We start from the raw sequence: 24754 nt of genomic DNA, 5'->3' as shown, positions 1-24754 counted from the left end.
CAAAAAAAAAAACAGAAACACTTTTCCCAATGAAGGAAGAATATTTTTACTTACGTTTTCAGCCAAGTCGTTTCCACTGCACTCGCCAAGTCTGTCATTATTCAGCAATTCGATTTCAGCAGGAGCACGCAGCTGACGACCTGTAAAGTTCAAAAATATTAATGTTTGGCCTGAAACAAGAACAAGATTTCACCATTGAGATTATGTATCATTCCCTCATCATCTTCATCTGCCGAATCCTCATCTGTTTTTATGTTGGGTTCAGGAGGTTCCACAAAAATTTGATCCACAGTGTGCTGTGGAGTCCGTCATCTCTCCATATCATATCCAACATTTCAGAGAGCGAAAAACTTTTTCTAAAACATTAAAAAGTATAATCAAACCAAAAATCGTATAAAACACTATGTAATCTCAAAACGCCTACGGATACCACATGGTATCATCAACCTTTGAGACGCCATACTGCACTGCTATTAGAACTCTTCAACATCATTTCAAAAAGTATTCATTCATTCATAACCTTCACTACAATATGTATCACGTTTCAAAAAAAAATATATAAGTTAAGAAAATATTACTTACGCCTATCGAGGTTCCACCTTCAAATGGCACACAATGTCATGTAATGAAAAAATGCTAATAACACAGTTCAAAACGTCCTATTCCTAGCAAAATCCAAGAGCCGACTGCCCAATGAATAAAAGAAATGCACGTGCGCGATCGTATACAGGGATGGCTAACGACAGCGAGCAGTTGACGAGAGGCTTGTTTTGCGATACCAAATGGTATCCGTAGGCGCTAATGGGTTAACTGATCTTATACAGAATAAATAACATGATGTTGATGTTGTTTTACTTATGATTTGCGATCTTGGGATCTCGGCAAAATCTCTCCGTCTTTCAAAGTCTCATTGCAATCCAATTGAAAGATATCGCGTCTTGCTGCGCATAACGTGTGAACTGAGAGGTCAACTTTTGTATTTGGGTTTTTATCAAAAACAGATTCACCACTTTATCTAAGGAATCTATCGACCACAGCTCCTTCATCACTTCTGCCATAGCTGTGATTGCAGCACCCCTCATACCAGAAGTACTGATATTGATATCAGATATCTAGGTGTTCTTTCTCAAATACCTCAACAAACATTTTGTGAACATTGTTCATAATACACGTGTTGCCGATATTTTCTAATCTTTCAGGGCCAGGGGTTTTACTCAAGCATTTTCTGAATTCCATATTCTATCTGAACAAATTTTTAGTACTTGAGATGAGTCCCAGTGAAAGGCCCAAATTCTTCTGCATATAGATATTTTTTTCAAAACGCTCATCTCGATTTGGATTTCGCTCTTCAGTAGATTTCAAATTCTCTTCATCTATAATAAAAAGAAACGTTAGATACATTCACTTCAAAAACTAACAAAAAAAATTGTGTGGGACTTCATACATGAAGGATCGAATCGATTCTATTTTTCCATAGCAACGAATCTAGATTTCTTATTATTCGGAAGTTTACATGGCCTCAACTTATTTTGTACAATATCTTTGAATAAACTACTCATATCATGGATAACATGCAATCCTCCATTTTAATTGAGGATTCACGGTTTTGAATCTGGTTTCGTACATTTTCTCAAATTCCTAAAACAAACCGATAGTTGCTGTACATCTCCTTCATCGCTTTTGCCACAGCTGTGATTGAAGCACCCCTCGTACCAGAAGTACTGGTATTGTTATCAGACATGTAGGTGTTCTTTCTCAAATACCTCAACAAACATTTTGTGTTCGATAAACATTTTTCCTCATACACGTGTTGCCTATATTTTCTAATCTTTCAGGCCTGAGCCTTTTTTGAATTCCATATTATATCTGTGTAGCATTTGAATTTAAAGTAACATAAAAATGAAATGCTATTTGTTTTTTTTATATGTGAACTATTCATTACCATGAGATTAAATTCAACAGCATAAAATTTACAGCTTCATTTGTGAATTGATAATGTCACTATGTTTACCTTGATGAATATACTTTACAGTAGTGCAGTGTTGTGATAACCTAAAATAATACCAAAATTCATTTTATCAATTCTTCAATTGAATGATATACTAGAGCTTACCTGTTGTCTCCTGGAAGTACACATTAATGTAGCTTTCTGTATCACATGCAGAATCTAAACCATTTTCTGTTATGAAAAGAAATAGTTTTATAATTCAATCGTAATTTGTTTAGTGCTATACTATACTATACTATATATATATATATATATATATATATATATATATATATATATATATATATATATATATATATATATATAATCTTGAACCCTTTTACCCTCAGGGTGTCGGGTTATCATTTTATTGTTGCTTTTTTTATTGTTGCTTTATGAACTTTTTCCATTCCTTTCTATCTTCAGTCAGTGTCTTTACTTCGTTCCATTGTTTATTTCTTCCTTTTAGAATCTTTCCTATCATGTCGTTCCAGGTTTTTTCAGGTCTTCCTCTTCTTCTCTTGTTTTGTGTTTTCGCTTTATAGATTTGTTTCACAGGTCTCTTGTGTCTCTTGTTTGGCATTCTCTGTATGTGTCCCCACCATCCTAACTGTTTTTGTTCTATAAATGAAATAATGTCTTCTATGTCTAGTTCTTCTCTTATTCGTGTATTTCTCATCTTATCTCTCCTTGTCACTCCTATCAGGTATTTCATTTCTGTTGCTTGTATTCTACTTTTGATTTTTTTGTTTGATTCATTGTATAGTACAATTTTATGGTTTTTTCGATTCTGTTGTTAATTTCTGCTTCTTGTCTTCCTTTTTCGTCTATTGTTACGCCTAGATATTTGAAATCTCTTACTTGTTCTATTTTTTTTATCATCTATCATTATATTTATTTCTTCGCCTCCTATGGTCATCACCTTGGTTTTATCTTTGTTTATTCTCATTTGTTTTCTCTTCAGTGTTTCATTCCATATTTTTATATTATGTTGTAATCGTTCTTCATTTTCAGCTATCAGTATTATGTCATCGGCAAATGCTCCCTCAGCTATCTCTACTCTTTGCATATTTTTGTATCCAATACACATTTTTTTGCTATTTCTATCACATTCCTTGATAATGTCGCCCATGAAAATATTAAAAAGCATTGGGCTCAATGATCCACCTTGTCTCAAACCCTCTTTTGTTTTGAAATCTTCTGATTTCATGTTGTTCTTGATAACATAATTTCTATTATTTCTATATATGTTTTTAATTATATTTATGGTTTTTTCATCGATATTTCTATTTTTCAGACTCTCCCATAATTCTGTTCTTGGTACCTTGTCGAAAGCTTTTTCTAGGTCTATGAATGCCAAATATATATTTTGGTTTTCTTATCTCTTTTCTATTATTTGTTTTATTGTGAAGATGTGGTCTTGTGTGTTTCTTCCGGGCCTGAACCCACTTTGTGGTTCTGAGAGTTGTGACTCTATTTTATTCCTGAGTTTGTTGTTAATTATTCTTTCCATTATTTTTGTTATGGTATTCAGTAGCGTAATCCCTCTATAATTATTGCAATTTTTGTAGTCTCCTTTTTTATGTATCGGTGTTATTAGAGCTGTTACCCATTCCTCTAATATAATTTCTTTTTTCCATGCCTTATTGATTATTTCTAGTAAGCTCTTTCTTCCAGTTTCTCCTAAGTTTTTCATCATTTCTGATGTTATTTTGTCCTCTCCTAGTGCTTTCCAATTTTTCTATGTTTTAATTACTTCATCTAATTCTTGCATTTCTATCAATGGTTCGCTTTCGTTTAACTGGTTTCTTTCTGTTGTTTCTATTGATCCTTCTTCATTTCCTTGACCTAGTAGTGTCTGGAAATATTCTTTCCATCTCTTCATTATATCTATTTCGTTTGTAATTATTTCACCTTTTGAATTCTTGATTTGTACGTCTTTTACGGGTTTATCTGATCTCATGGATTTTAGTGCTTTGTAGAATAGTTTTTGGTTACTTTTACTGTCTTCCTCTAGTTTATTACCGAATCCAATCCATAACATTTCTTTTGCTTTATTAACTAATGTTTTTACTTGTTTTCTTCGGTTTTTATATATTTCATACTGTTTTGTTGTATTATTGTTCAAGTATTTCTTCCATTGTATTTTTTTTCTTTTATAGCCTCCTTTATGTCATCATTCCACCATGATGTTTGTTTTCTATTATTATTTGTTTTGTAGGTGCCACATGTACTGATAGCTGTTTCTATGATAACATTTTTAAAAATGTTCCACGCTCCTTGTAGTTCTGCTTTCTTAATGTCATTGTATTTGTTTTCAAGTTTTTCGTTGGTTATACCATGTATGTTATATTTGGTTTTCAAATATAAGCTTTTTAAAAACAATTTATTTTGGTTCACAAGTACAAATACAATTATTGAGCTTCATGAGCTGAAGTGAATTATACGAGTAATAATAAATTATGAACGCTGGCTTCGGGTCTTGCCTGCTTTTATAGGTAATTCCCACTGGGAGACCTTTGTGTTCTATTTCTAGACTGGTAAACAGGAAATGCTGAGTCTGCTGATTTCAAGGTTCGTCTATAACTGCGCCAATAATGCGACGTAGTTCTGGATAATGAGCCATTGTATAGTTTCATATAACATGTATACAGGGTGTCCCTGGACTTCCTCTTTTCCTCTCGGGAATGTATAGATGGGGTCAAAATATCACCAGTACTTCATATAACTTTTTTTCCTAAAAGTCTTCGTAACCAAGTTACGGGCCCTCGAAGTTACAAAATGAGAAATGTTTTTCTTTGATAACTTTTCAAGTGAATATTCAAAATCATCCAAATTTTGGTAATTGACTAAACAAATGAATTCCGTCGATGAGCTTTCATGCAGGAGTCAGTTGTTTTTCTACAAAGTCAAGAACGGACTACCCCCGATGGTCCACACCCCAAAACTTTGAAATGACAGATATTTTTCAATATTTTTCAACAAAATAAGGTTACTTGGACAATTTTATGAATAAAAGTACTCGTGTGGAAAGTCGATCGGAGCAACGAGTCTTGATAAAAATGTAGTCTTGATCCATCATTTCGTATTAAACAGATACGAGAACCTTTATCAAGGGTGAATAGGCCAAAAAATTCTTTTGTACATATGTCATCTTGACATATCTTTTTATCAGAAGTTAAAAAGAAATTATAGTCACATTGCTCTATGATGATCCCAGAGCAAACATATATTGTAGAGAAGACTAAGATTGATATAAATTTCATTGTAAAAGAAATATTACGAAAATTATAAAGAAAGATTTAAAATTGGACTTATTCAAGAACCTATTATATCTGGATTTGCAATCAAAAAACGTAAATAACATTGTTTTCTTTGAAGTTTACCGCCCTTTGAGCGAACATCAATTTTTGTTCGCTAACAATGATATTTTTAATGCAAACTTTAGTAGGCTATGTTATTTCAAGTCAATTTTATTTGAATGTTCGCGAACACTTTTAGCTAACAATGTTAGCGAACATTGTTCGCGTCAGTGTGGACCCGGGGTTAGATAGTTAACTGTCATCTGTATGTGGTGCTCTCCATAGTGATGATTTCGCATTAAAATCTCCTGCTATAATCGCTTTCTTGCCTTGGTCAATTACGTCTTGCATTATTGCGTCGGTAGTTTCCTTATACTTATTGATGGGGATGTTCGGTGATATGTAGCAGCTATATATATATATATATATATTCATATTTTTTGTGTCTATCCTTCCTTTGATTACTTATTTTGATACGTTTATTGATAAACAGGATTGACGCAACTCCTTTAGCATTCGTAATCCATTCTGACTTCTTGGCTAGAACACTGGCCAGTGCAATATCGATGTTTTCCCTCAATGCCGTTGCTAAAACTAAGTCGTGTGTAGCCTTGGACCTACCTACATTTATATATTAACTGGCATTACTTGTTTTGTGTTTCCTCCTCTTCTTCCCCTCTCCCTTCCTCTTTCTCTTCTATATCCCGCTCTTCCTCTTTTCTTGCTGCTTTCGCTGCCGCTTCTGCCATTTCTACCGCCGCTGCCGTCATAGCATTTATTGCCTCACCCAGCAGGAAGTTTCCATTCCAGCCTTTCTTCTCCGTCCCTCCCTGTCTCTTGTCTTGGTTGTATCTCTGCTTTGTTTTTCTCAGTGCCACCTTGAAAGTAGGGCACCCCATGGAGCCCAATTTGTGGCCCTCCATTCTACACACTAGGTAGTACATTTCATTTGTGTAAGCTGCTGCATTGTGCCCTCCTTTGCCGCATTTGAAACAGTTTCCTGTCCTGTCCTCTCCCTTGCAATTTTCAGATTTATGTTCGTAGCTCCAGCATTTCCTACAGTTTGGCACTCTGTGTCTCATCTCCACCTTACATCGGGCCAGTCCTACCTTTATGAATCCCTGGGGTACTACTGTCTCTGCTATCTATTTTTGGCAGTTTCAAAGTGGCTGTTACAGTTTTATTTCCTGCCGGTTTGGTTTCACTTATCCCCCAATTCTTTTCCCAGGCTTCTACTACTGTCCTCACAGCGTCAACTATCTCCTCCTTTGTGGTGTTGCAGAGCATTCCCCTAATGTATACGCTCTCCATTCCGGTCTCTCCGTACTCTCCGGTCTCTAGTACATTTGCTGCGTAAAATAATTAAGGACTCCACTCCTGTGCGGGACATGTTTTTTTAAATAAAGTTTTTGGAGCTGTATAGTTTTTTTTTGGGAAAGGCAGTAATTCTTCATTTATACAAAAATCAGACTCGGACGCCTATTGGCGTCCTACGCACAGTACCAAAGTTTCAAGGATATATGCGGATGACGCCATATGGCGTTAGTGGGTAAAAATGGTCAAGTAGAAAAAATACAACAAGTAAAAAAAACATTTCAAAACAAAATTATATTATATTACATTTGCAATTTTTGGTCAAAAAAGTGTGAAAAAGACTAAAACATGGCTCAACACACAAACCGGGTTTATCTGGACAAGTCTTACATTCCCACACAGTGTCGTTCCTGATTTTCTTCTGGAAATAAAAACGACATCTTTTTCTTGGTGTTCTCTTTGTGGCATCAACCGTTTCAATTTTACTAGATACGTGTTTGAATATCATATATTCTATTCTACGTGGTATATCAGGCAATAGATTTTCAGTCACAGCTAAACGGTAATCATATAATGTCATTTTTCTTCCCGAGTATTTGCAAAATATCACGTAAGAATTGAACAAAAGGAGCTGCAGGATATGAACACCAAGTTTTTTATACCAGAATAATGTTTTTCTCAAAGAAGGGTAGTAGGACATCATCTGGTCCTGACGATCTGGTTACCTCCAGTTCTTTTCTGGAGTTGTCAATCCTGGCTTCTGTCTCCTTTCTCATCATTTCAATTTCAGCTCCTGATTTATCTTTCATTATTTTCAATTTCAAATTGTGTTCTTTCTCCATCTGAGAAATTTTTATTTGCTCTAAACTTGATTTGGCTTCTGCCCAGTGACTTACTTTACTACAAAGTGTTTCATACTCATTCCTTTTTCGCTTATTCCCAGACTCGCCTGAAAGTAAAATTGAAACGTTATTTTTCGGTCAGTAGGTTTTATTTTACTAAATATTATCTAACCAAAATGTTAAAGTTGTCGACAAAAATTGATTATTGCAAGAATCGAATAATCATTTTCCATTCGAATTATCCCGTCACTAAATTCTATATGTACCATTGTACAAAACATTGATGGTAGTTCAAAACAATACCATCGAGATATACCAACAACATGGAACATTTGGATGGCAAAAAAACATCGACATCGTACTTGAAACATCGGCTATTGATGCTCATCTCAAAAAAGTACATGTTTACCTACCTGAAATAAGAACCTTAGATTTTGGGGTCCTTAAGTTGTCGGGAGTAGATTTGGACCAGTCCATTTTAGCCTTTGTTTCTTCTTTCATCTGATCCATTCTCTTTGTTTCATGTTGTGTATTCTCCAATTGTCCTTGAAAAAAAGTAATTTTCTGGTAAACGATATTTCTAAATGTGGCATTAAGTATACCTTATTCATTTCATTAAAATAATTGTGTAGTATCTTACCTTGAATGGCATATTCTTCCTCCGTAAAATCATTATTTGGTATCACCTCAGGTATTCCAAAAGAGATATCATTATCCTCACATTCAATTGTTATAAATTCTAAAAACAAAGGAAATCAAAGTTATCCTAGCGACATATTGCTATTTCAGTAAGAAAGTCTTGAATGAAATTTGAATGAATGAATAAAACACAATTCTCTGTTAAAGATGGTAATAACTAACCTGTTCCTGAAATAGATGCATCACCTCCAAACTCAGATTGCAGTCCTTCAACTCTACTGCCCAAAATATCCCTTACAAGTATGTCAACATCATTGACTTCAATTGGTTTATTCGGTGGGCCTCCTCCAGTAGACATTACATGACATTTTGCATCTGCTATTTTTCTTTTACTCCTTTTTTTAATGTTTTCATATTATTTCCTTAACGTGTTCCAATCTCTGAAGACCTCACCACTGTGACTGTTGAACTGTACTTCAATTTTTTCCCAACATTCACGCTTTTGTTTATTATTGTTACTGTCTGTTTTTTTATTTTCAATAATTCCCTTATATTTTGTAACAATACTAAGCAAAACTGCTTCTTCTTTTGAATTGAAGTTTGTTGCTCTTTGGTGTTAACTTTCTGAAGATGTTTCCATTGTCTACTATAAAAATTCATATAAGTAAGAATATGACCCAAGAAAATATAAAATATTTTTCATCTGACACTGATTGCTTACCTCGGAAGTCAGGAGTCTAACAATATTGTAAAATTTCTGATAAGAAATTCTTCCAAATAGTTTATCACCGTTCACTCCACAGAATAATGAAAAACTTGTTATTTGCTATTAGTATTAGTCAAAAATTACACAACTGTTTTGTGTCAAAAACGGTTATGAGAAAATTTCAACGCATGAATTGAAAATACGCATGCGCCAATAATACCAACCTATGGTTTTATTCCGTGAACTTGGTTTCGAAGAACTTAGCTCAAATATTGTATGAACAACAAAATACGTTTTTGAGCCGAGTTCATTTTTGAACCTGGTTCATGTGAACCTCGGCTTAAACCACGATTGTACAACTGGGCCTCAATATCTTTAGGAAATCTAAAGAGAGACGTCGTCCTATTCCTTGATTTAGAGTCGCATCCTCGATAGGCACAAACACTTCCACCTCGGTAGCTAGCCATCTTTAGTTGTTAATAGTTGAGTGTATTATTGTTACTGTTCTAAGACCTAACCTCACTTACACAAATGACTAATGTGAGGTTGACAATATACAAGCCAAGCTTGCGATTTAGCGGAAACGCTTCAGATGCGCTTCTGTATAGATAGGGTGTTCTGTGGTGTAGTCAAGCCGTTTCTCCATGTGCACAAGGTAATGCATTAATCGGAACAGTTTGTAATTCTTGTTTTGTCTACCGCAGCTGTCACAGAAAATAAGCAATTTTCTTACCGACAGCTTAAGGAAGTTGTGTATAGAGTCATGAAGCATGGATGCTACGTTATCAGCCCCTTTTTTCACCTCCCTTCAGGATACGTGTAGAAAACACTTTCGTTGTCTGATAGCTGGTGTATATTAAACGAATAAAAAGAAAGCTGCCGCGTATAATAAACATCGTTAGTGGTGACATTGGGAAGTGGTAAATTTTTCTGGTAGTCCATTGCAATAGCTTCAGTATCAGAAGTAGTGCGGCTGAGGAGTTTAGCCTTCTTTTTTACTTCATTAAAACGGTTTGCTCTTGCTAAATGGACTTGTGAATCAACTTTTAGCGTGTTAAGCTCATTTTCCACTTATAGACCTTTCGTTAAATCTGCTTCTAATGCGCTAATTTTTGCCTTAGTTTCGTCACAGAAACTGCACGTATTTATGCGTGGGTAGCCGAACGAGATATTGAAGTTTTTCACAAAGTTTGACCTGTACGATTCATATGATACAGCCAAACCTGGATTTTTCTCCATGTACATGAGATGCATCTTCTTCACGTTTAGCTCCTCAGGAAGAAAGATCTTAGAAGTTTTCTGAAGGCTGTAGTGAGCATTTCGTCCTTTGAAGGAAGCGATATGATTCTTTACAGCAGCCACCTTTGCTTCACTCAACTTGTGCGGTCTGTTTTTGTGTTTTCCACGACCATCGGTAGGAGCCTGTCCCTCAAGTTTCAGTGACATGACGATGTGCTCTATGCGCCTCTTTGTTGTTCCGTGAATGAATGCCTTGCGACAGACTGGGACGTCTTCATATTTTCCGTCACGCATGACGCGAGCCCTAAAAATGAACACCAATATTTTATTTCAACGGAATTCTGCTGGATTATGGCCTTTATCTCCTCTCATTAACATAATTTAGAGTGGTTTATAACAAAACTGGACTATTTCACTCACCTATAACGGTAGGTTGCTTCATGAAAATCAGCAACAGCCTCGGATTGACGGGGTCGCCTTCTAGCTACATGCAGAACTGTGATGAGCCCTGTTAGGTACAAACTTTGTTCATCATACGTTCCCAGGGCATCAAAATACTTAATTGTTGCTTTCCTGTCTTCGTCTGTAATATTGGTAAAATAATTCAGTCTCTTGCACTTGCAATCATCTCCAGTAGTAAGAGATTGCAGCCTTAGACGCTTGGCTACGTCTGTGAGTCTACCAAACGACTGTCTCTTCTTTGTTGCTTTTCTAACACTTTTATTTTATCAATGTCACACTCCATTCTCAATCAGTTAATTAAGTTGAAATAATATTAACAGCTTACAAATGCGTTCAAATTTCACGAACAACGCAGAACGACTCTTGTAAACAACAATGGCGGAGTCAACGCGCAAGCACACACATATCACATGGTCGGACTCAGCCCATTCTTCCCCTGTTCCGCTGGACTACGCCACCTTTTTCCCCCGAGCATCGTTTTTTCCCACGCTACTATCTCGGAACTTAGCTCGTTTTTAGCCAGTTCTTCACAGCTAAACGATAGAGTCGCAGTTTAGCTACAACGCGGCATGGATAACTCAAAAATGATTTGTTTGTGACTAAGCCCGATATTCCCCTGTGGTCTTCATAAGCTATCGAAAATAAGAAATATTAGCTCTTCACCATTTAAATGGACGTATACTAAGGTGAACACCATGACTGAAAGAGTTAATCCGATTTTTCGTTCATTAATAATATTATACCTTATTTTTGTAATTTCACCGCGCCGTTATCTGTCAAATGAATCTACTCGATGCTCATTCCATCCTTCTATGCATCGATTACGTCGCACATCTCTCTTTCCCACTCACTACCGTACGCCCCAAAAGTCTCTTATCCCCTCTACTAATGTACCTGCCGATGAGAAACTGACAGCAATTATAGTAGGCGACGAAGCATTTCCGTTAAAATCTTATCTTCTGCGCCCTTATAGTGAAAGAAATGGCGGAGATGAAGCCAAAAAATTTTTAACTACCGTCTGCCAAGGGCACGAAGAGTAGTAGAAAACAGTTTTGGGATTTTAGCTGCTCGCTGGAGAATTTTTATTCGATACATAGAAGTTCAGCCAGACACAGCACAAGATATTATTTTACCAGCTGTATGTTTGCATAATATATTATGTCAAAAACGTGACTTTGAACCGGAAAATGATTATTTAAATAGGTCTAATTCTTGTTTTACTTCAGTACCACCGCTCGAGTTTCTGGAACAGTTGTAGCTTGCAGTTAGTTTATCCACTGTATCTACACCTCCTTCAGTTTTATTGTAGTCTATGATCATGACTGATTTGTTTGCATCTGTTCCTGCATCTATTTCAACTCTATCATGCATACTAGAAAGTAACAGCACAATTTTCTATTGGTTATTCTCTCTTGTTTTTCCGGATAGTTCCAATAACTGTGAGTTTGTGGTCAAGTAGCTTTTTCACAAGAGGTACAGAGGTGAACCAATTGTCCATCGTAACATTGCGATTAGAACCAAAAAAGTGTTGACAGAGTCGTAAAACTACATCGAAAGGACTATTCGAAACTCTGTACGGACCTTCCGACGTGTTCCGACGTAAATTTCTATATTGCTCGTGTAGAACATTTTGGCATCACACAATACTAGGATTTTCAACCCGTCTTTATTCGGCTTCGAAGGGATGTATTGGCGAAAACTGCACTTTTCTCGAAATCCTGCAAGCATCTCGTTCACTGTTACAGATTCTGAGTGGTGGAGGCAGTTCTGACAATTAGCAACAAAACGGTCAAAAACATTGCGTATGGGAGCCAATTTATCTATTTCCTTTCGTATCACTCGAGTCTCTCTGCTGTGAAATCTTAAACAACGAATTAGGAATCTAAATCTTTGTGAACTCATCGTGAGGCGAAAAATCTCTACACTAGATCCATCACCCCTCCATAATTCTTCGGTATATAGACGGTTTGCATGATAAATACCAGCCACGTAGATAACTCAAAAAAATGCACGAATTTCAATTTGATTCGTTGGGGTTGCATCTCTTCTTCGAGCAAAATTATCAGAAACATATTCGATGTATTCGTTGGTACATTCCACTATAATATTGATTATTTTGTCATTGAAGAAATACTCCCATATTGCCAGTGGTTCTAAGCGGTTTCTCGTGCTATGCTATGAATTTCTTCTATCATTTCTTCATCGTCAGAAATATCTTGCTCAGAGTCACTATTATCGTGTTGCTCTTCAACATGATCCACCTCCTCGTCATCAGACTGATCTGTATCTGAATGTTCGTCATACGCCATACGTCCCTCTTCGTCATTGACAAGTTCTAGCATTTCCTGCAGTCGAGTCTGTTCTCTTTCGTAAAACCACATAGCTAAAATAAATATTGTTATTGATTTACATGTATTACATATAAAAAGAAAAACTTACCTCACAATAAAAATTGCACGATAATCAAAAATAAAACGTGATTAGCCGCGTCGGTCTCTCACACCGTAGGACGAAATATTTTTGGCACAACGTACTTTTGTAACACTCACGTTAGCACTGCCGTTTTGTCGCTTCCGCTTGAGAAGATACACGGAGTGGAAGGTGGCCCCCACTTTGATTTCCAGAATAACGCTGAATAAAGTGTATGGTCGGTCTCACAAACCGAACGCGACTAACAGAAGGTTAAATGCCCTACAAATGCTGTCTTTCATAAATACAATATGGCTAAAACATTTCTTCAATACTAATGACAGTAGCTTACATACTCAGTTGAATCATTGATAAATTACATAAGATTTTTTCATATGTTGGGGTCTTGCCATTATTTTTTTATATTGTATTACTTTTCACGTTGTTAAAGTCTAATTTACATATGAATTATGAATGCCCCACAAGAAGTATTACAAAAGTAACTAAAAAATATCATTTATTCCAGATTTTTTTATTTTATGTAACTTTTTACGTTGTTGCAAAGTCTAATTTACATATGAATCATGAATGCCACACAAGAACTCTTACAAAACTAATTAAACTAACTTAAAAGCCCTTAAATGCCCTACAAATGCTGTCTCTCGTAAATAAAATAAAAACATTTCATAAATACTGATAGATAACAGCGACTTATTCACTCAGTTGAATCACTGATATGTTACTTTTTTTATGTTGTAACTTAATCATGAGTGAAGTATTTCCCTGTTAATATAACATCACCTCTGAACAAACTTTCTAGAAAAGGTGAAAAATTTATCTGGACTGATGAATGTCAAGAAGCATTTGAAAATTTGAAATCAAGATTAACATCACCTCCAGTTTTACAATATCCAGAGTTTTCAGCTGAAAACACTTTCATACTGAAAACTGATGCCTCAAAAATAGCAATTTCAGGAGTACTCTGTAACGGAGACAATAAACCAATTGCATATGCCAGTAGAACATTAAATAAAGCAGAAAGAAATTATAGCATTATTGAACTAGAGCTTTTAGCTATAGTTTGGTCAGTGAAACATTACAGACCATATTTGTATGGAAGAAAATTTGTAATACAGACCGATCATAGGCCTCTTATATTTTTGTACGGCTCAAATCAACCGTCTAGTAGACTGACGAAATTTCGACTTGTTTTAGATGAATATGACTATGTAGTACAGTACGTTAAGGGCAATTCAAACGTTGCAGACGCTCTTTCTCGAGTAGAAATACCATCTGACAACTTGAAAGAAATGTCCAGAAAAATTGATGCCTCTGTGAATGTTATAACACGTTCACGAACAAAGAGATTGCTGGATAACCCGAGTGTAAACGATGAAACTAGGACTGATCACCCCGGAATTGTCGAAGTTTTGAAAAAGCCTTATAACGTAACTGAATTGAAAATATTGAGCTCACAACAATTCAATGCACTACGGAAGTCAGAAAAACAATTTAATTTGATTCGACTGTAACGATCCCCGGATTCTTCATATCCGATGCGAGAAGACCGACAATAGAAGATTCAAAACATCCCGTACATCCCATCGTATAAATAGAAGAGATCTTGCAATTTGGACTCACAACTTTAAGGTTTTTTACATCACCAGTCACCGCTGTTAACGTTAAGTGGGCTTCTACCTCACGTCGGACCTCTAAACTCTTTAAGTCTGGACGAGAGATGACGTAAGGGATATCTTCTAATTTCGTATTAAGGCTAGAGCTATTCAAATATCTGCTTATAGGAGAAGTTGGTATAGTACAAGCGATTTCGCAAGATGCACCTCTGCACTGTATATTGTTTAATGGATGTTATATTCACTCTTTTGAATACGACTTTTTAAAAAACACTTTATTTTCAATTACAGACTTTCTTTGAATAACAACAAAAATATCGTTACAAAACTACAATGAAAAATGGAACAGAATCTAAGTTGATACTACTCGAATTCTAAATTAGTTCTGACCAACTCTAAATAGATACTGACTATGATTTGACCTCGCAGGGTCCATTTATAATGTGTAGACAGCGGTGTCAGCAGGAGACGATGGGAATAACAAAAGTATCACGTTCTGCTGACTCTGCTGACTCAAAGTCTTGGAAGTCGTTATCTTGGTAATCTGATACCGGTGAGATCGTCCTACTCACGATATAACAACTCCCCTTATCAAAGAAAAGTTGGTGCTTTGCAGCAACTTTTATTAAGAAAAAGTTTTTTCATTCAAACTCGTGGTTAGCTCGACATCTTCTTCAATAGGGTCTTCTAGACGGACGCTGGGTCTTCTTCTAGGAACGAATCTTGCCAGGGTTCTGGGTACTATTCTCGTTCTTGGTGGTCTCGGTGGGTTGTCGTTGCTTGAAGGGGTGATTCCGATCGCAATTGACTTCTTGCGACGGCACTTGCAGAAAATATACAAAATCACTAGTGCGATGATGAGAGCAATTGTAAAATACGTGAACCAAGAAATATGTTTGTTCACGAACGGTTCGTTGATGAGTTTGTCCAATTCATCTGAGTATTGGTTCAACTTGTGTTCGGCAATGTTGAGATCGTCGACATTTATTTTATTTAATTTCAGGGGTTTCAGCTCCGGGAGTTTTGATTTTTCCGGGAGGTGGTCACAGCATCGATATGGTATCTGGACTGCATGTTTGTTGTAAGTTACGTTCTGGTATTTTTCAACGAAATATTTGGAATGAACTCTCGTGTTTCCAATGAAGGCGTTGCATTCAGGCTGAAGTTTCAGGAGGGTATTGGTTTCGATGATTTTTGTGATTACTTCTCTGCCAATACAGTTTATGGTGACTGGTAGAGGATCGGATATTGATATCAGCCACAGATTCTGAGAAATCACTTGAACGCTGTAGTCTTTTGCGTAGATCACTGTTGATTTACAATTTTCAGGCAATTGCAGAGTTTGTTTGAGGAGCTGGGCTTCACAAATAGCGTTGCTGTCTATCGGGTATGGAAGCACTTCTGCACAAATTTTCAAGTCGGTTTTGATCACTTTACAATTATCTAAATTTTGAAAAGAAGTGTACAACATTGAATCGTCGTCTCGCGCAATAAATTTTTGAAATGTTAATAATATATGGTGAAGTCCTGTTCGAGCATCCAAGATTGGTATTGGATATAAATGAAAAAGTGTGTACGTTTCAGGCTCTACTAGGGGAGTATTTAAAACAAATACTACTTTATTGTCTGTTTGATATGCTTGCAATTCAATAAGGTCCAGGTATTGGGGGATATTTCCAATACTGACGTATAATGGTAAATTATTTTTGTTCAATGTTTGTGATATTTCTTGAAGTGAATAAAGTAAATCTCTTGATGTTATGATTGAACCATGAATTATTTTCAATCGAGCGAAAGTAATTGAATTGATAATATCGCCAATAAAAGTTTCAAGGAATAGGTAGCTTTCCATGAGTGATTCGCATATCTCTAGAGTTTTTATCTGAGCTTCGTAAAATGCCATATCGTCTGATATTTCCATTAATGATTTTTCGATTTCTTTTATATCTTGATTGAAAGTCTCTTCATCAACTTGTAGCTTTTGAATTGTTGAATTGAAGTTTTTGATCACCGAGGTGGTTACAGATATTTGATTTTTTAATAGATTTTCAATTTGATGTTCGTCTTGGCTTATTTTATTGATACAATCCGTGAAATATTCTCCATCGGATGCGTCAAGGTTTCCGGTTATTGCTTTCCAAAAAGTTCCTGCGCCATTTATTAAACCACGTTTTGTTCTTTTTTCGAATTTTTCTGTGTCCGTGAAGATATCTCTAAACTTTACTTGTAGTGAGTCTGATATTTGGGTTAAAAGACTGGTATGTGTTTTTATTTGAGCTTTGAAAGCTAGTATTCTAGGCTCGTCTCTGTCAAGAAAATAAATTAGGTTTTCTAGGATTTTATCATTATTGTATAGAGCGTCTTTGATGGATGATAAATCTTTGTAGACCAAAAGGGTCCATTTTTCGTTCGTTATTTTGAGGGTTCCTTCTTGATGGAAGAAAACGCCGATCGAGTTATTGATTGACTCTAAGTTGTATTGGGCACTGGCTGTTGATGACAGCAGGAGTGTCCTGAAAAAGATTATTATTCATGAAAAGGTTTCAAGCGGTCGAAATTTACTTTAGTTTTATTTCGCGTTTTCCAATTCACTAACATCGCGGAATTGGGATAAATTTCTAATATTTCGAATGGTCCATTAAATTTATTTTCGAGTTTATTTGAAATTTGTGACTCTTTCACATAAACCTTGGCTCCTACTTTATATTTAGGGACGTTTTCGGAAACTGTCCTATCAAATCTGATTTTGGACTTTTCTTTTTGTCTTTCGGTTTTTGCTCTGGCCAATTTATAGAAATACGTCATGCGGTTATTGAGATCTCTCACATATTTTGAAATTAGGTCTTTTTGGTTATAGAGCGTTTCTGGGGATCGACTAGCTGTATGTCCGAATATTAATTCGTACGGTGTGAAACCTGTTGTTTTGTTTCTCGTGTTATTGTAGCAAATAACTACATATGGTAAAACGTTCATGGGGTGTTCGTCGGGATTTTCAGCTTTATGGGCACGAATCATTTCAGCAAATGTGGCATGGAATCTTTCGATTGATCCGTTCGATTGTGGGTGATTTACACTCGAATATGTTAGTTTAATGTCATACAAAAAGCATAAGTCTTTCATAAGTTGACTTGTAAATTCTCGACCGTAGTCGCAATGTATCCTAAGTGGTGTACCGTAGTGTTGGAAGTAAAGAAGAAGGGTATTCACGACTGATTTTGAGGATTTGTCTTCTATGGCGTATGCTTGTGTGAATTTAGTCAGTTCGTCTCTTATTGTCAAAGCGTAGTATTTTGTAGGAATTTCGAAAATGTCTACATTAATACGTTCAAAAGGGGTTTTTGGGGTTTCAGTTATGACGAGAGGTGTGCTAAGGTTTTTTCGACAAATTTTGACTTTTTGACAAATTTCGCATTTTTTCACGAAATTTTCGACGTCTTTAATGAGACCTTGCCAGTTGTATTTCTGTTTTACTCTTCTGATGGTTTCATTAATGCCACGGTGTAAATTTGTTTTTCCTGAATGACATTGATCAATGATTATGGGAATTTGATCGGGGTCAGGAGTTGTCGTTAAGTTTTGACAGACTTTCAATTTGATTTCCTTGTCGGCAAAAATAAATGAAAATATTTCTAGTATGGATAGTTCTAGGTTGTTTTCGATTGAAAAAGTTTTTCTTAGATCGAATTCATTTTGGGATTTATAAATAATATAGAACATGTGTTCTATGACAGATTCAGGATCAAAAGGAAGGGGTATGATATAGTATTTACGATCTTTTACTGATTTACTAGAAAGTATGTTGATTCTATCATTGTAAAACTCTGGATGTTCTTCGAAGAGGTCTTCGATGATTTCATAATGTAACGGTTCTAGTTTGTTTTGCCAAAAGAAACTAACAATGTTTTTATGATGTTTGTCGAGAAGTTGAGAATTGTCGAACTCTATTTTGGAATAATCGATTAGAGATTTTGATTTATATAAATTAACAAATGTATTAAATTCTTCTTGAATGGTTTCTACGGGTATTTCGTTTTCAGGGGTGTCGTTTCCTTCAGGGTTATTTCTCTCTTCAGGGATGTTTTCATTAGGGTTATCACTTATTTCGGGGTCCGCTTTTACTTCGGTTTCGTTTTCATTGGATGCGTGTGTGGAAATTTTGTGTTGGAAATTCGCGCATTCTTTGAAGTAGTTGACTTTGATCCGGGATAGTGCATCTGCATTTTTGTTGATTTTGCCGGGTTTATATTCTATCTGGTAATCATACTCTTCGAGTTTGAGTCGCCAGCGTGCCAGCCTACTACCAGGGTCTTTTATTGAAAAAAGCCAGGTGAGGGGTCTATGATCAGTAATTAGTCGGAATTTTCGTCCGAAAAGGTATGGGCGAAAATGCTTTACTGCCCAAACGATGGCAAGAAGTTCTCTTTCTATTGTAGAGTACTTCGATTCTGCGTTACAAAGTGTTCTAGACGCATATGCTATTGGGAGATCTTTGCCAATGGGACCTTGTGATAAAATGGCACCAATTGCAAACGCACTGGCGTCAGTGGTGAGCAAAAATGGTTCCTCAAAATTAGGGTAAATGAGAATGGGGCTCGTTATGAGTGAATTTTTGAGTTGTTCGAATGCTTGTCTGCATTCTGCGTCAAAGTTGAAGGGGGTATCTTTTTGAAGTAATTTGGTCAATGGTTTCGAAATTTTGGCGAAATTACAAATGAATCGTCGATAGTATCCAGCTAAACCTAGAAATGATTTTATTTCTTTTTGGGTTTTTGGTTCGGGGAAATTTTGGATACATTCAATTTTCGTTGGATTGGGTTTGACTCCGTTTTGGGTAATGACATGTCCAAGATAGGCGACTTCTTTTCTCAAGAATTCGCATTTATCCGGTTGGATTTTCAGGTTCGCTTTTCGAAGTCTTTTAAATACTTCAGTCAACCTTGCTATGTGCTCGTGGATGGTAGGAGAATATACGATGATGTCATCCATGTATACGAGACATCTTTCGTTCTGTATACCTAGAAGAACATTATCCATAACTCTCTGGAACGTGCTTGGAGCATTCTTTAAGCCAAATGGCATACGAACAAATTCGTAGTGACCATTGTCTACGGAGAAAGCCGTTTTGGGAATATCTTTGGGTTCAATTTCAATTTGATGAAATCCGGAGGCGAGATCAAGCGTGGTGAAATATTCGCATTTACCAAGCTGGTCTAGGAGGTCAGAGATGTTGGGTAATGGGTATTTGTCGTCAACCGTTAGCTCGTTGAGTTTTCGGTAATCGATGACAACTCTCCATTTCTGTTTACCGGAGGCATCCATCTTTTTGGGTACAACCCAAACTGGAGATGACCATGGGGATATTGATGGCTGAATAATGCCTTGATTTAGCATTTTTGATATTTGTGTTTTTACTTCCTCCTTGTGTACCTGTGGGTACCTGTAGGATTTCGTAAAGACGGGTCTAGCATCCTTAGTATCGATGGTATGTTTAATTTCGTTGGTAAAAGTGAGATTATCTCCTTCTAAATAGAAGATATCTTCGAATTGGAGGCATAAATCAGTTATTGATTGATGTTCCTCTTCGTTCAAATGTTCGGTTCTTAGTTGCGCTTTGATTTCTTGGATACGATCAATATGGGGTTGATATTGGGAAAACGATTCATTAATATTCAAAATTGTTTCATGTGTTGGAAGGGGTTCGAGTTTTATTTCAGAAAAATCTATTTGTTTTGGGATCGCGTTTGTATTCACGATAGTAGTGTAGAACATACCGTTTTCATCAATTTTGACTATGGCGTTGGGAATTCTTACTTTTTCTCTTTCTTCAGCTAGCAGTATAGCTTCAGTGTTCTTGAGGTTGCAATGTAATTTGAATATTTTCTCCATTCGGGGTTCTATTTGAATTTGGTTCGGTTTTTCAGTGAGTATATGGTCATTTATGTCTGAAACTTTGAACAAAGGGACCGTTTTAAAGTTTGTTATAAGTTGTTTATTTTTCAGGTCAATTATACAATTGTAATGTTCGAGAAAGTCAGATCCGAGTAAACCGTCAAAGTCGATGTCTAAGTCGTAGATAAAGACTTTGTGTGGATCGTTTTGTGTGAAATTTATTAGAGTGGATTCATTCACGACAATTTTCTGGTCAGTGATACCTTGTATAGTGACGTTTTCAGGGAATCTAAGGGGGTATTTTTCGCATGTTTTGGGTTTGAAAATGGATATTCCTGCACCTGTATCGATGAGGATTTTAAAAGTATTGGAAGAGTCTTTGATGTAGTACAGATTCTTCGAATTCATAGAAAGCAAAGGGCTTACATGAAAATTTGTTCCGGGAAGTTCGCGTTCGGGTTGAAGTCTTGTATATTCAGGGACTGAATTTGGGATTGGACTTCTGATATGGGGTCGATCGATTGGTTGTTGGTTGTTTGGGGTTGAATAGGTGGGTGGTTCGTATTCGGAAGTGAAAGAAAATCCTGGTATATTGAAGGATCTTCAGGTGTTTGAATTTGGTTGTATTGGTAATCTTGATCACTAGGGGTATAGTAATCATAGTCATTATCGGTGGGGTAATAATCGTTGTATTGATGGTTATAACTATCAGCTGTATGATAGTCTTGATTATCACCTGTATGATAATCTTGAGATTCGTATGTCATGAAATGAGCTCTTTGGTTTTGGTTAAAATTGACAGGGTAATTAGAATTTCTTTGAATTACGGGTGGTCTGAATTGGTTTTGAGATTGAGGTCGAGTTTGGTTTTGATTAGTCTGGGACCTGTTTGGCTGAGAATTTGTTTGAAAGTTTGGTCTTGGAAAATTTTGATTGGGTTGAGGGTTTGTTTGACTCGAAAAATTTTGATTGGGTTGAGGGTTCGGTCTCGCAAACCTTTGGTTGGAATATTGATAATTATTTTGGGGTCTTTGTTGTCTCATTCGACATTCTGTGGAAATGTGACCTAGCTGACCACAAGTGTGACAGGTTCTTTGGGATGTTGGTTGGGGGTTTCGTCTGATTGTTTGTTGAGGACGTGTTTGGTTTGGTCTTTCATTTTTTTGATGTTCGAAATAGGATAGTTGCATTTCTCTCCTAATTCTAACATGGGCTTCAAGTAGATCTGCCGGATTTGAGGCACGAATTACTTGACCTATTCGCGGTTCTAGTCCGGTTAAAAGCGTGTTTAATGCCATTGTTTCTATTAGTGCGGATTGCGCGTGTTTCTGTTCCGCAGAAAGGACGGATTTTTGTACACATGCGTGCATTTTGGCATTGTGGACTTGAAGGCGATTGAAAAATATTAGAGGTGTTTCATTTGGAAGTTGTTTGATACGCTGGAGATCGTGAATCAGTGATGTTAGATCTCTAGAATCTCCAAAATATAAATTTAATAAATGTTTGATTTCGGGATAAGTTCCAGGATTCCTTGAACTTATCAATTGTGCTGCTCTACCTTTGAGTTTGTTTTTGATGTGAATCACTAATAGATCGCGTTGGTCTGCTGTTGACATGCGATATGCACAATCACAAGCATTTAAGAAAGTGTTCAAAAATATTTGATCACCTTCGAATTCAGGCACTATTGAAAATATTTCTGATAACTTGTATGGTTCGATTGCTTCTGGTTCTGGTTGGTTTTGAGGCATTTTGATTTATCTTAACAAATTTTTGGTGTCAAAATTTGAATGATCGAACAGTACTTATTTACTTTTTTGCAATAATCAATCAGTATGATTATTGGTTTTGAAAAGAATTGAAGTGATGGTAAATAGATTGCAAAATAAATCGAGACAATTCAATATCGACTTACAGTATTACAATCTTCATTCCGATTCGTCGTGTTCTCGAAGTCGTCCAGCCAGGGGCTTCACCAGGTGTTCCTTCCGCTGCTTCCTCGAGTGATGACTCCTCAGGGGTTGTTGGTTCTTTATCTGTTGAGGGATTAGAATCCGCCGCTACTAGTTAGGGTTTCCTTGTTCTAGCAACGTTGTCAGATCCTACAACGACTGCGCCAATTGTTATATTCACTCTTTTGAATACGACTTTTTAAAAAACACTTTATTTTCAATTACAGACTTTCTTTGAATAACAACAAAAATATCGTTACAAAACTACAATGAAAAATGGAACAGAATCTAAGTTGATACTACTCGAATTCTAAATTAGTTCTGACCAACTCTAAATAGATACTGACTATGATTTGACCTCGCAGGGTCCATTTATAATGTGTAGACAGCGGTGTCAGCAGGAGACGATGGGAATAACAAAAGTATCACGTTCTGCTGACTCTGCTGACTCAAAGTCTTGGAAGTCGTTATCTTGGTAATCTGATACCGGTGAGATCGTCCTACTCACGATATAACATGGATATGTCGTTGTTATGTGATCGAGAGACTGTTGATAATCCCCTATCATCCCTGTAACTGGAAAGTTCTTTTCGCATGCTTGAACATATCTATAGAGTATTGGAGTGACTTCAAGAAGGTACCTACTATTTTGGATAGGTTCAGACTGGAGGATCATCGAATTTATCGTCATGGCGAAAGGCTTAGTAATAACAGGATTGCTTTGACTCAGGTAGATTGTATTCCTTACTTCTGAATCTTCATAGACTATCTCAGCTATCCACTCGGACCTTTCTCTTCGTAAGATCTTATAACATGTCTGAGGGATAACCTCCACCAGTCCCCAGCCGCATCTATCATTTAAGTCATAGAAGCACCATCCTGTACACCATCCTTGATAAATACAACCGGTGTAAAAGAAATCTGTTGAGTTTGTACTTCTTGGTAATGTTCCAGGTCCTGAGCTCAACACTGTTGGCTTACACATTTCTGCATTACAATTATCTGAGTTAATGCACTTGTATTCCGTAGACACCTTCATAGCGGGGATACAAGCATAATAGTAATCCTTATAATAGTAATGCATGCTAATACTCTGCAAGCTGAAACTCAGTCTTGATCCATCATTTCGTATTAAACAGATACGAGAACCTTTATCAAGGGTGAATAGGCCAAAAAATTCTTTTGTACATATGTCATCTTGACATATCTTTTTATCAGAAGTTAAAAAGAAATTATAGTCACATTGCTCTATGATGATCCCAGAGCAAACATATATTGTAGAGAAGACTAAGATTGATATAAATTTCATTGTAAAAGAAATATTACGAAAATTATAAAGAAAGATTTAAAATTGGACTTATTCAAGAACCTATTATATCTGGATTTGCAATCAAAAAACGTAAATAACATTGTTTTCTTTGAAGTTTACCGCCCTTTGAGCGAACATCAATTTTTGTTCGCTAACAATGATATTTTTAATGCAAACTTTAGTAGGCTATGTTATTTCAAGTCAATTTTATTTGAATGTTCGCGAACACTTTTAGCTAACAATGTTAGCGAACATTGTTCGCGTCAGTGTGGACCCGGGGTTAGATAGTTAACTGTCATCTGTATGTGGTGCTCTCCATAGTGATGATTTCGCATTAAAATCTCCTGCTATAATCGCTTTCTTGCCTTGGTCAATTACGTCTTGCATTATTGCGTCGGTAGTTTCCTTATACTTATTGATGGGGATGTTCGGTGATATGTAGCAGCTATATATATATATATATATATTCATATTTTTTGTGTCTATCCTTCCTTTGATTACTTATTTTGATACGTTTATTGATAAACAGGATTGACGCAACTCCTTTAGCATTCGTAATCCATTCTGACTTCTTGGCTAGAACACTGGCCAGTGCAATATCGATGTTTTCCCTCAATGCCGTTGCTAAAACTAAGTCGTGTGTAGCCTTGGACCTACCTACATTTATATATTAACTGGCATTACTTGTTTTGTGTTTCCTCCTCTTCTTCCCCTCTCCCTTCCTCTTTCTCTTCTATATCCCGCTCTTCCTCTTTTCTTGCTGCTTTCGCTGCCGCTTCTGCCATTTCTACCGCCGCTGCCGTCATAGCATTTATTGCCTCACCCAGCAGGAAGTTTCCATTCCAGCCTTTCTTCTCCGTCCCTCCCTGTCTCTTGTCTTGGTTGTATCTCTGCTTTGTTTTTCTCAGTGCCACCTTGAAAGTAGGGCACCCCATGGAGCCCAATTTGTGGCCCTCCATTCTACACACTAGGTAGTACATTTCATTTGTGTAAGCTGCTGCATTGTGCCCTCCTTTGCCGCATTTGAAACAGTTTCCTGTCCTGTCCTCTCCCTTGCAATTTTCAGATTT

General features: G+C 36.4%; 2 protein-coding genes across 3 annotated transcripts; both read right to left on the bottom strand.

The window, feature by feature from the left end:
- Nucleotides 1-6331: 6331 nt before the first annotated feature.
- LOC141486842 (uncharacterized) lies at nt 6332-12884 on the bottom strand. Its single transcript, XM_074185413.1, has 4 exons — nt 8307-12884; nt 8086-8184; nt 7859-7990; nt 6332-7552 (listed from the first exon to the last, which is right to left on the bottom strand). Exons 1-4 carry the CDS (start codon nt 8440-8442, stop codon nt 7260-7262), a joined length of 660 nt encoding a protein of 219 aa, XP_074041514.1. The 5' UTR covers nt 8443-12884; the 3' UTR covers nt 6332-7259.
- LOC141486837 (uncharacterized) lies at nt 10083-24745 on the bottom strand. Of its 2 annotated transcripts, XR_012468070.1 has the most exons (3): nt 22339-24745; nt 10450-17047; nt 10083-10333 (listed from the first exon to the last, which is right to left on the bottom strand). XR_012468070.1 is itself a non-coding variant. In XM_074185407.1 (2 exons), the coding sequence occupies exons 1-2, from the start codon at nt 22353-22355 to the stop codon at nt 15160-15162; spliced, it is 1905 nt and encodes a 634-aa protein (XP_074041508.1). In that variant the 5' UTR covers nt 22356-24745; the 3' UTR covers nt 10083-15159. The 2 variants fall into 2 exon arrangements, 1 of the variants encoding a protein (XP_074041508.1); XM_074185407.1 differs by having other exon boundaries at nt 10083-17047.
- Nucleotides 24746-24754: the final 9 nt, after the last annotated feature.

This window comes from Leptinotarsa decemlineata, unplaced genomic scaffold (genome assembly GCF_025532065.1).
Source record: "Leptinotarsa decemlineata unplaced genomic scaffold, Ldec_3_MD MMD2_tig00026374_RagTag_RagTag, whole genome shotgun sequence".
Taxonomy (NCBI): domain Eukaryota; kingdom Metazoa; phylum Arthropoda; class Insecta; order Coleoptera; family Chrysomelidae; genus Leptinotarsa; species Leptinotarsa decemlineata.
This window is presented reverse-complemented; position numbering and strand designations above follow the sequence as displayed.

Coding starts and splice junctions, on each gene's coding strand:
- LOC141486842 (XM_074185413.1), bottom strand. CDS start 8,442: ATGTCTACTGGAGGAGGCCCACCGAATAAACCAATTGAAGTCAATGAT. Junction 8,185..8,306: donor TGCATCTATTTCAGGAACAG/GTTAGTTATTAC, acceptor CTTTGTTTTTAG/AATTTATAACAATTGAATGT. Junction 7,553..7,858: donor ATCTAAGGTTCTTATTTCAG/GTAGGTAAACAT, acceptor TTTTACTTTCAG/GCGAGTCTGGGAATAAGCGA.